This window comes from Papilio machaon, chromosome 9 (genome assembly GCF_912999745.1).
Source record: "Papilio machaon chromosome 9, ilPapMach1.1, whole genome shotgun sequence".
NCBI classification, from domain to species: domain Eukaryota; kingdom Metazoa; phylum Arthropoda; class Insecta; order Lepidoptera; family Papilionidae; genus Papilio; species Papilio machaon.
The window spans coordinates 1,368,429-1,381,740 of NC_059994.1; the positions used below are offsets into that span (position 1 = coordinate 1,368,429).

Here is a 13,312-nt window from a genome sequence, read left to right on the forward strand (position 1 = left end):
TCGTGTAAATTAGTATTTAGCAATTAGAACTGCCTTGATAGAAATTAACTATTCAATTTTAAGTCAAATGCACCCATTCTTCGTAGAAGTGAAGTTAAACTGTTTTTGATGACATCATTTAAATCCATCCGATCGAGCTTTAAAAATATATCAGTTTTGTCCGTGGAGTTTATTCAAATATTTGAATGACTTTTATATTGGTCTGCTAAAGCTAAAATTAAGTAGTGTCGTAATACTTTGTTTTTGAGTTTTAGAGCATGTATGAGTGATAATAAAGGTTCACACTTAGGTAAGACGTAAGACCAGCGTAAGCTGCTTTGAGCCATTAAAAAGTTTTCCCCTCTCGCCGCTGTAGCGCTTTACGTTGCGGCTTACTCCGGTAACAACTTCGTTAATACCAATTTTTGCAGCGCTTTCCTTACTTTACACTGTGGTTAATTTCCACCACCTTTTCCTTTACTTAAGACTTTCTTTTAATAAACTTAGATGAAAGAGTGTACTTTTAAAAGTTTTTTGTGATCAAGACAGAAGGGAATTTTACTAAATTCCTGATTATGTCTTCATCTGATTTCAAGGTAATCGAATGAAGAAAGTAATCACGCTGGTATAGTACAAAATGATATTTAACCTCTGTACATCCTAAATCGGCCCCGGGTAGGGGACTGACTGCGGATATACAGAACAACTCGCACGGGAGGTGCACCGGCAATAATCAACGGTGCACCCCCAATGCGGCGCACGGGGAAATAAAACCACCTAATGCTGGTAACGGAACAGGTTTATTTGATGTGTATTTCGCCTTATATATGTTCTTAGATGCCTGACCAAGCATGAGCATTTACACGATCTTCATAGGTGTGTGTGTGTGTTACGTGCGCCCCAATCTTTTAGACTTCCTGCTACATATCACGTATGCTCTACATATTTTTATCGTTGCTGTGGAATCTTCCGTTACTATGGGCAGGCTCTGCTCTAGCCATGGTCGTTGATACGAACAACCTCTCTTGTATAAACAGTTGATAACGTGACAAAGGTTATAAATTGCAATTCAGTTTGTTTTTTTTTTAATGAGGAAAAAGTACATGATATCGCGGTAGTTTTTTGCAGCCACGTACGTTTCTAAAGCTGATGAATGGTTGTGAATTTATGAAGGAATGTGCGACAATCTTTTAAACGAATGTTGTGCTACGATTATATGAGTGGGTGACATGAAACACTAGCCATAGCTGCAACAAGATCTCTAATCTTGAAAAAAAAAACGTTTAGAATTTTAATTTGTATTTAATTATGAATAATCTTTACTTCCAATAAAAAAAATTACACCAACATTTTTTAGGTTATTTTTTTAAAATCTCAAATGACAATATAATGTGCAGAGATCTTATTATAGTTAACGTTAGTTTATGTGAACGTACTTGGAAGCTTAGTGGGCGATGCGTCGGCGATGGAGGCCGGGCTCGAAGGCTCCGTGGCCTCCTTCGCGATCGCTGCACAAAAACAACAACGTCACTAAGGCTTTAATTTCATTTAAAATTAAAATGTTAACTTTAAAATAATATATACTTCATCGTATACTAACGACCCGCCTCAACTTCACACATAGACAAATGAATATAAAGATTGAGTCATTCTTTAGTTTTTCTGAGACACACAAACAAATTATTTATCTTAACTAAAGCGTAGAATAAATATATGTTACATAACAGCCAAAATGATAAAGCATTTATTTTTTTATTTAAATTGTATTTCGTAGCGAAGTTACTATATATTTAGACAAACTAAATCCGTAGGAAAAATACTATCAAATATTTTTATATAACTAAGTACATAAACAAAATGTCACAAGTATTAAGACATTAATATAATTTAAATGGTACAACTGAGCAAATTTATTGATTTTACCATTTGAGTAGTGTTCCGGACCACGTCGGAAATGTTTGAATTCTGAACAATTTATACAGGCAAGTTTCTACGTACTCAACTTAGTTGATGTTTAAGTTTTGTAAAGTTTGATGATACTTCAAACTAAAACAATGCAATGCCTTGCTAACATTTTAATTAAATTACTTTATAAGTAAGGGTTGCTCGACACCAACACCCTTTGCTATATGATGCTTTGAACTTTAAGGAGGTGTTACGCACGTTATCATTAAGTGACCTCATTTGTGATTAATGTGTTACGAGAAATATATACTAAGTTATTGTTGAGTACATAAAGCAAGAACGTTTCAGTTTCACGCAATATTTTTTATCAAAGTATTTTTTTCTTGTTATATTTATCTTTATTTGAAATAATTTATATATGTTTGTATATTTCACTCTATGGTAGAAAAAAATCACATTTAGGACGCAGTGGAAGGGATTGAAATGTGGGGCGTTACTCAATGGAAATTTCTTTTAAAAAAATTACAGTAGCGACCTATTTTCATGGTCGGGTGCTTCTTATATAAAGCCATCTGCGGTTTCCAACGAGAATTTAATATCATAAATTGAAATATATTTTAATAAAAAATAGTTTTTAAATTTCCATAATTATAATGATTAATGTGACAAACATAAAATATTTGTTTAAATAGCTATTTTTGTTATAAAAAATGAAACTTTTACGTATACGAAAATGTTAACAACGATTTAAGACAAACCGTCTCTCAGTAACTGTTACAAATGATAATAAAAACTGATGTCCTATTGGTTTGTATTTGTATTTCTAAACCAGCCAGCATTAGTATTTACTGTATTGGATAACTGAGAGCTGCGGTCGAATCGTTCCCGCGCTTTTCGCTTTTACCGCGAACATTTTTTATTGCTAACCGAAGCAAATGCTCTATAAAAATAAATGGCGCGGAATACAGTTTATATTGACTACTATATTCGTTTTAAGATTATTCTAACCATATTAAATTTAAAAAAAACTCGAGAGGTGTCAAGGGACACCCGGATGGAACGAAGTTCCTTTCTATTAATTAGTGAAGGAATCAATGTTTATTCTATGAATAAAAAACTTAAGTCTTCACAAGAAGTACATTTTATTTCTATGAATTTTCGTTATATATTGTCACGTCGTTGCCATGGTGAAGTAGCGCTCATTCGTCGTTAACATACTTACTATAGCAAAAAGTGTCGTGACAACTTTTTGTAAGAATTTTTTCCGTCTAGCCCCCTTTCACAACGCGCGATAAGGAACTTTGTTCCAACAAAGTCTGTCACCGAAAGACATAGCAAGGTGATGGAAGAGACTTTATTTGAAAATGATCTTTTGATATTTCAAAGGAAATATTAAATCTAATAAGAAGTTGTCGCATTTAATTTAATAAATGATCTATGTAGCTTCAATATTGGACATTTATGCTTTTCCGAGAAGCTAATCAAATAACCTTGGAACGTTCTATTTTTAAACTTTTCCAACCACTGTTTCATCTCAAATTATATTAAATACGACTTTGAACGTCGAGATAGAGTGCTAGTGTAAGAGTTAATATTAATGGTTATTTGAAGGTACGATTCCTATATTTTTGTTTAAATTACGTAGATATTAACAAAAAAAAAAAGAATAAAAAAATCCTTGTTTGGATTAATATTACAGATAATAAATCACAGAGAATTGTACAGAATTTGAGCCTTTCTCAATTACATATCAGGAAATATTTTCATTTTGCGGACAAAAACTTTAAAATACCCATCACGATACCACCAAAATTAAACTTTAAATAAATAGTACAAATACCACAAATTTCACAGTTCCTCGTTTCGAGATAATGACAATTGCTGTTGTACAATATGGCCGCTCCGGATGTTCAGCCATCTTGATTATCGTGCCGGATATTGGACGCGAGAAGCCAACGTTAGCTAGCTATGACTACATCTATACACCGGCCTGATAAATTACATGTTAGACCTATCCTGTACAAAATCCCCACAGTGTTGCTATTAAAATAAAACGTAATCAAACAGTGGCTCTTGTTTAGTCAGTAAGTCCGCAGCAAAACGACTTCAATATGTGTTTACCTCTTTATTTTTAAGTAAATGTAATTTATGACGATGTGTTGTTTGGTTACTTTATTTAAAACTTCTTGCAAACTTATTCAGTAAACGCTGTAGCTGTTTGTGATTTGCCGCTGCTACGCGGCGAAGCGTTTCACTGCATACGTAAATAAAATTAACTGAACGTTGCGAAACGTTGAATTAATTAGTGTACACTACGCTTAATGTCTAACTTCAAAAGTTGTCACCTAAACAAAAATGTTTTTTAAATATATAATAAAATAAGTCGAGATAAATAAAATGAAAGAAAAACATTTTAAAACAAGCTTATGTTCATGTTAATTTGAAGAACTTGAATTTTTGACTTGACGATTCAAACGAGTCCCAACTCAATGAGGTTGTATTGTATAGTTTCATTAGGAAGTTTCTATGACCATCTTTCATCTCCATCATCAGATCATCACCATATCATTATAATATTGTCTATATTGTTGTAATATTGTTGTAATTTGCAAGATTTGATGATAGACATAGGGGCAGTTGAAATCAAATAAAAGCTTGTAAAATTAGGAAACTTAGAAATTTAGTAAAGTTAAAAAAATATAAATTAAAATTGAAACATGACAATCATGATCGAATTCAGTAGTTTACGACCAAAGTCAAAGTACATTAATGAGCGTTAACTAAGTCCCTTAATATTGAATTTACACTGAGTATGTAACAATCCGTTAACAACTTTAGCATAGAGGCTGGAGTGTCCTGATTCTTCTCCGTGCATAAAATTAATTATTATTATCTGAAGCGCATTAAAAAGTTATTACTCAACTTCATCTATTCTTCGCTAACTTACTGTAACTCAAACGGTCAACTTTATTGAAGTCGAGCTAAGTTCTAGGTAAGTTTCAAGTGAACGAGTTACTAATAATAAATTATACCTTCAAAGTAATACCTCGTCTTTTGATGGCGCTTGTAATATATCTGAAAGGCTTTTAGTCACATAGTTAACTTAATTTTGAATTAGTATCAAATTTATGTATCTACTGCTTTGTGAAAACATTTTCTGCCCTCTGAAGTCTCATTAAGCGATAAAACAACAATATCAAGCACTCTGATCTTTCAAAATGCTTGAGTGAACGAAGTTTGATTGTTCTTAACTTTGATAAAAACTTTTTAGGGCCGAAATATAATTAAGGTAAAATCTTTTGTTATATGGATTTTTTTTCTGTAAATAAATTATTTAATACAAGAACAAATAACCAAGTTTACTTGTTTTTACATTAGTTTCTAATGGTAAAATAATTATAAAAAACTGTTTCAGTGGTATTTGGTTTTCTTTTAATAATATTTTAAAAAATAAAATTGTTTTAGTAAAAAGGAAAGAAATAAGGATATAAACGTTAAAGTCAATACAGTTAATAAATGTTTTGTTTTTTCTGTATCTTAACTTTCCTATAGTTAAATAAGTCGAGGCATTTTTATGAGTTTTGAAAAAACGGTCCATTAACGAGGTCCTTCTCAAATTCAGCGAAGTCCGCATTTTAATACTGCGGAACAAAAGCACTTACAATTTTCTTTAAAACTAAACGTTTTCGTATTTAAAAAATAAATTTAAACCCCTTTTTCACTACCACTACAAAGCCTTACGACTGAAGTTTCTGTGAGCAATGACTCTCAAAGCAAGCAGTCGTGCGTGGTTAATCGCTTAGTGAACTAAGGGTCTTAAAAATTACATGAAATATCTGGTAGAATACAATCTAGTGGTCACTGGAATACGCACCTGAGTACTTGGATATTTATTTTTTTATTAGTACGAAAATGTTGTTATGAAGATGGAATTATTTTCCTTTCTTTTCGTAATGAAAACATCTGCCCATTAAGTGTGACAATTAAACAATTATTAGAAAAGTCGAGTGAAAAGAATGGAGTAGGCAGTGAACCAGTCCGCCCGCAACTCCCCTTGGCTATTGTCGATTGCTCTTTTGTATTACACCGGGTTTAAGCGGTAAACTTCAGAATTGAATACATTAACTTAGCATTGTTTAAAAGAAATTCATGTATATTAATTTTATGGAGTTACTAGCTTTTACCCGCGACTCCGTCCGCGCGGAATAAAAAATAGAAAACGGGATAAAAATTATCCTATGTCCGTTTCCTGGTTCTAAGCTACCTCCCCATCAATTTTCAGCTAAATCAGTTCGACGGATCTTGAGTTATAAATAGTGTAACTAACACGACTTTCTTTTATATATATAGAAGATTGACGAAGTCTTGCCAGACTCATTAAAATAGTGTAAATTAAAAATACATTTATAAATATTAATTAAATTACTAACCACTTGACTACAGTAAAATAAATTAGAATATTATAACACTTTTGACCTTTTGACCTCTGCCTCGAGCAAAGTTTTCGCTGAAATAAAGTATGGAAATGTACGTTGATATTTTTCCACAAACCAATATCTATTCATAGACTGTGTCGTTTGATCTCATACCATTATTGTATTCATTTTGTTGCAGAAATATACACATATTAAATAATTGACAGAAATAAAATTTTTCGTCTAATTAAAGGTAAAATACATGTTTAGATGGATTTTTGTTGGAAAGTATCTCCAGAACGGCTCATTGAATCTTGCATAAATTTGGCATAGATGTAGAACATAGTCTGGAAGAACACACAGGTCGCTAATTTTTCTTTTAATTCCACACGGACGGAGTCGCGGGCGACAGCTAGTAATAGATAAATTTTAGATATTAACATATTATGGTTAATTAAAAGCTTACATTATGTTAAACTCGATGCGGTTTCAAAATGGCGGCGTGTTAGAGATGGCGGACCACTAATTGCAGCGGATTTGCGAAGAACTTACTTTAAAACGTAGTAACATTGATCGACCAAGATTTATATATTTAAAATAGAAATTATTGCTTTTATATACTTAGTTATATGACGAGAGTATGTGTTCTCTGATTTTGTTAGTCTACAACGTTAAAAAATTTCTTCGTCCACCTTATTTAAGGTGTGATAAGATTTTTTACAAACATACCGTTGTGTACAAAAAATTCAATCTGTATTTCTTTTTGATCCACATCTCTTTTTATTTATAATACTACTCTTTTTATATGAAAATAATGGCAACAAATATAGGTACTTCTGATGGCAACTGTCAATGCGTAACTTTTACAAAAAAAAAAGTTAGATGAATTTACAACACAACACCGTATATATGGTTAATATAGTTAAATGCTTTTTCACAATTGAATTGAAACCGCTTACAAAACTGGCAACTTGAATAACAAAACATTTAACGCGCTGGCGACGCAAAACGTTGGAAACTATTGTTGGCGCGCTTTTGTTCTTACTTTTCCCGCGTTCTCGTGTGTGCATGTCTCTAATTATATTGGTGGTGTGTTTTAAAATACATATTGAAACAAAAAGTTAAATAAATTATTGCATTTTATATTTAACACATTTAAGAACATTTTTATCAGACTTGGTCTTGAAAATTTAAGGTTATTTAGCAATAAAAATTAAATAGATTAAAGAAAAACATAAATAATGATGTTCTACGGATTCGTAATAAATTGCATGACATGTCAAATAAATCATTTCATGTTAATTGACAAATTTAACTTCATTAATTTTCCTTTAAATTATTATTAAATAAACAACTTCGTTCAGAAAAAAGTCATGTGTTGTGTAAAAATAAAATAGATAACGAACATTTTTAATCCAATTTTAATATCAAACGATAATAGTCGTTATGTGAGTGAATACTATACTGAAATTGTAACTCTATTAACAATTGAAAATTGAGCGCAAGTGGTATTTGAGAATACCTCTGTCTCACTCTCTCTTAGCTAATATTTGAAGAGCTTTCGCTGTCAGCATTTGCTTTTAACTGAGCAATGCAAAGTACTCATCGACTTTAAAAATTTCTCTTTTATAAGCAACAAAAACGATAAAGTTTTTTTGATGTGAAACATCTATAGGATCACTTGTAAACTGAATTGTTGGCGTGGCGACGCTAGCCGTGGCGACGGGTCGCCAAGCTATACTGAGGTATACATATATATATTGTTTTAATAATATTTAATATTATTTATTATTATTATTCATTCATTCATTCATTTTTTCCTTCATTCATTCGTTCATTCATTCATTCACTCATTCATTCATTCGTTCATTCATTCTTTCATTCTATCATTAATTCATTCATTCATTCATTCATTCACTCATTCATTCATTCATTCATTCGTCATTTATTTATTTAATATTTTATGCATATTACTTGTACACACGATGTTTCACATCTGCCAGGCGTCCCATGACGGCTCACGTTTTTTTTTTTAATAAAACTAATAATTCAACGTTAAAAATTAAACTGACAGTGCTTTTTATAAATTGAAAGGTAACATTAGTATTTCAAGATCACGGTTGAAAAATTATGCCATTAGTTATTACCATAAAATAATTCTGGTGTCATAGCAGCTAGTGTGCATATTTATACACCAATAAACCTACATATGACCTTGATGTAATTTTAATAACCAGATTAAAATAATAAATATATACGAAAACATAACATTTTCTCTTCAAAATATTAGTCAGTAAATAAATATTAAAGCTTTCAAAATTATTATTTACAAGAATTTATATTACGGAGTATGCCTGAGGGTATTAAGGCTTCGGAGTACAAGGGGCGGGGAGGTTTTACGTCCTTCCCCATACTTCATACTGACGATGTAATTACGGAAAATCTTATTAGATAGACGACTATCTCTGGGAAAATTGCTTGGTAATTTGTACCGTTTGCCTTATGTTTGTGGAGTTGAATTTCACGTCGTGCAATATTTAAAGTAAGAACGTAATAGAAATAGTTAATTTCTACAAATTAAACATTCGCTAATTCTCTACCCGCTGAAAACATTATTCGTTCCTCGATTAAAAATTATGTCCATAACTTTGTATGAAACGGAGAACAAAGATGGTACGATCTTCATCTAATATCGTAAGAACAGATCATGTTTTTAATTCTTATTGGGGTCTTGAAATCGGTAACATTTGAAATAGATTGAAAATGCCACAAAAATAGTTGTAGTTGAGTTTTTCTATAGCCCTCAAAAAACGTTTTTGTTTTAAATTTTACTTTTCTTATATTGTAAATCTTAAGAAAAAGCAAGAAAATATAACACACATTGCAATATAAGTAGTTACATATAATTCTCGGTAATGAATGGAAATGGATGCAAATGATTTGCATCGAGGGCGGGAAACTGAGTCCGCCATTTTGTTTATCCGGGCCGCCGCGAAATGGCGATGCGTGGCTCTCATTAGTGTGGACGTCACATTAATTGCGAGGTGACGAGTCCACGATTTAATTTGTTGGTTATTTTGACGCAGTGTCAAAAATAAAAAGCGAGTCAATAAAGTTAATTACAATTTTAGGTAATAATGTTTTTAAATAATTGACTAGTAAAATAAGGTCAAAGCTTTGATTGATTTTTTTATATTCAGTTCAACATCTTATAGTTTAGAGAGTATCTATGTATAATTACATAAGCCTTACTTAAGGATAAAAAAAAAGTTTTCTTCGTGACGTGGTCGTATCCAATAATGTTGTAAGCACGTTAAACAGACGATGGGGCCTTTAATATAGTCGATGGAGGGCGCCCTCAAATGGAGTATTAAACAAAAGGAGGGACATCCCCGCACGTACCTTCTCAACGCTCAACATCTCGATATCAGCACCTCTCTTAAGCCGATACTACAGATATTTATATCTGACCCAATTTCTTGCTTTACTCTAAAACTGTCGTGCTATAAAAATATCCGATAAATAGACTTGAAGTAAAAAAAAAAACTTATTATATATACTTGTAATATTATAGAGAGCCACAATTGTGTTCATCATATCGTAAATTTATAAATGTATCCGATATAAAATTACTTTCATTGCGAACATCTCACTAAAAAAAAAAAAATTACGAATCCCTTCTACGCTTTCGGATATTTTCTTTATTTTTATATTAAGGGGAATTGAGAAATGTTAAACTAATTTTAGAAAAATAAATCTATTAATATACGCTTTTTAACAGCCACTACTTTTTCATCCATGAGGAAATGATTTAAAAATGCTGATAAGGGTCATCGTTGCTCATTAAGTATTCGACAAATGAGTGTCTTACACTGACCTGATCTATATCTCTGACCTATTAACTCGACATCAAGATGTGCGGAGGTGTTAGAACAAAAGACTGTCTACAATAGCCCGGTATAGCCTTGGTTAAAGTGGCTCTGAGAAGACGCGTCAACGTTCAACTCTTTATATATCTATTGTACCCGATCTTATCGAACATGAAGATCGATATTTAAAAAAAATAATGCATATATCATCGTATGATTGTGTGGGTTTGTTTTTGGTGCAGGTTTGTTTTTAAGACTGGTAGTTTATGGTGGCGGGAAATGAAGTTGACAGTTCACAAATGTCTAGTTCACATTAAAAAACAAATGGCGGGAACCAAACCTACTGACGCTATTAACATTGTATTATTATGGAAACTGTTATTACATGTACATATTTTTCGTGAAAATTACTCTGTGATTTAAAAAAAAATCACCCATAGATTAAAAGATTTGTTAATTTGAAAAGAATACAGTACAGCTCAATTCTAGAGATCATTCCGCATTCTCTGTTTAGTGTTTATAATAATATAATGTTAATTTATAGCGAAAACCAGATGCAAAGCTATTCAGCGTTTACGATTGCTCTACAAACGTACCGGTTGCTTCTTATCTTAAACACTTCATATTATTAACTCGATATACAAAATGAATGTTTTTTTAAATGTAGTTTCTATGTTATTTATGGAATAGATATTTTATCAGCAAAACTAATAAATCTATATATATAAAAGAAAGTCGTGTTAGTTACACTATTTATAACTCAAGAACGGCTGAATCGATTTGACTGAAAATTGGTGGGCAGATAGCTTAGAACCAGGAAATGGACATAGGATAATTTTTACCCCGTTTTCTATTTTTCTTTTATTCCGCGCGGACGGAGTCGCGGGTAACAGCTAGTACTAAAATAAATAAGGATGAACCAGAGAATCAAAAACATATGTTACTTTTAAAATATACATATTATATGTATAAAACTATTATTAACCATTTATATGATGAATACGGATGAATATGTGAAGCAGTTAAAGTGAATATGAGTAAAATTTAAAAAACTAGGTACTGAATTAAAAAAACTTGCTAAGTAGCCTATTTGTTCTTCCTGACTATGTTCTACATCTGTGCCAAACTTCATCGAGATCCGTTGAGCGGTCCCGGAGTTACCTTCAAACAAACATCCATCCATCTTAACTTTCTCATTTATAATATTAGTAAGATTAAATTACAATAACACGATGGGGGAAAAACTTGAAAACATGAAATCGTAGCACAGTATAATCCTTTTTTTCTCTTTTAAAAAAGCCTGACTACGCCTATTGTACATCAAAAACATGGCAAAATATTTTATTCGTTCACAGATTATTTATTACTAAACTTTAATCCGATAGCTAACAGAACAACACTTTAATTGCTGTATATTTGGATGCTGATTAAGTCAATATTATATGAGATTTACACTTATCTTAATTAATTTAGACAGCAAAAGAGCGTTGTAAACAGAATATCATGTTATACATGTTACCAATACTTTAGGAAATCATTAGAAAATTTAATTTATAATCGGACTAGACAAATAAACTTTATGTGGTAATTCAGTTTTAAAACTGTAGAGTTAAAAATATTAACCTTCTCTATATTTCTATACTGCAAACAAATAAAATCAATGAAAATTATCAATACAAAGCTTTGCAGACCGATTTTTCGAAGCGTTAAATTCGTGCACAACACATTCGATGCTAAATCGACTTCGCAAATTGAAATTGTTGTGTAAATAGGAAGTACGTGATCGCATCGCGATATCCAGAGATTACATTACACGTTTGCTATTAAAAATCGTACGCTATTCGAAACGAAATTGTTTTATTACTTCTGTAATTCGATGTTGATTCAAATACTTATTTAATAATTAAAAAAAATAAAACACATAGAAGTATTGAGAACCTCCCCCTGTTTGAAATCGGTTAAAATATGGTCAATTTAAAAAAAAAAGTTTTGTCGTTGCGCTGTGACAATTTTTTTATTATTATTTGCCATAATCAGTCCTTTACCTGATTACTTAAAAATTACATTTGTATAGATGTATACTAAAGTACTTTTTAAGTTAGCAATTAATGACTATGAGTATGGAAGTTTTAATTATCAAACTACACTAACAACAAACCACTAAACGTGGGTTTCTGAGACCAAAATCTATATATATAAAAGAAAGTCGTGTTAGTTACACCATTTATAACTCAAGAACGGCTGAATCGATTTGACTGAAAATTGGTGGGCAGGTAGCTTAGAACCAGGAAAAGGACATAGGATAATTTTTACCCCGTTTTCTATTTTTTTTATTCCGCGCGGACGGAGTCGCGGGTAAAAGCTAGTCTTTGATAAAACAGAGGTAATAATGTGTATTAATAGGAGTTTTCGGTCTCAGAAACAAACAGTAAGCGTCTCTCATTTTCGAACATTGAACTCCAAAACAAGACACGTCACAAACAAAACACGAGAGAAAATAACATCAAAGCGACGAGGGTGCGTTTAATGTGGTTTTAGGTTCAACAAGGATATATACTGCCAAGTATTTATGTGTATGTATATCCCACGTTTAATAATATGAATAGATAAATTAAGAATATATTACTTGGAATTATTTAAAGAACCGAATTAGAGACTACTCACTGTTTAAAAATATTACACTTTTTCTTTGAATCAAATAAAAACATATGTAAAATGCATTGTATGAGACGGAACACTTTTTTATTTTCACACTCATTATCTTCAGTGTGTTTAAACTCAACGAGTCATTACTCACCTTAAAATATAAAAAAATCGTTTCCATATAGTTCATTTAAAAAAAATACGATAGTTAACAAAAAAAAAATTAGTCTTGATCGTGGAGGAGTCGTAAGTCAAGCCGGACATTTTACTTTGTGATTACTTTGAAAAAATCTACTATTATAAGTTTTTCGATCTTAATTAGACTTTTTGAAGAGAACCAATAACACTTAAAAACTAGGAAAATCTCATTTTATGTTAAGAGAAAATGTCGTTGAAATGGTTTTTAATTTCGAATTTGCATGTTACAAATCTAGGTTGAAATATTAACAATCGTCCTCTTTGTAATAGCTAGGATTAAATCAAGCCTTTAACACTAATGTA

At 31.4% G+C, this 13,312-nt stretch overlaps 1 protein-coding gene across 2 annotated transcripts in view; it reads right to left on the reverse strand.

Annotated features, from left to right (window-relative positions):
- The window catches only part of LOC106712875 (tolloid-like protein 1), a 51,191-nt gene that overhangs the window by 11,637 nt on the left and 26,242 nt on the right, over positions 1 to 13,312 (reverse strand). Inside the window, exon 4 of one of the 2 annotated variants that reach the window (XM_045679271.1) lies at positions 1,416 to 1,487. The exons of the other annotated variant lie outside the window; for it this stretch is intronic. Within the exon in view, the coding sequence (XP_045535227.1) occupies positions 1,416 to 1,487 (72 nt within the window). The remainder of the gene's footprint in view (positions 1 to 1,415; positions 1,488 to 13,312) is intronic. 2 annotated transcript variants of the gene reach the window in all.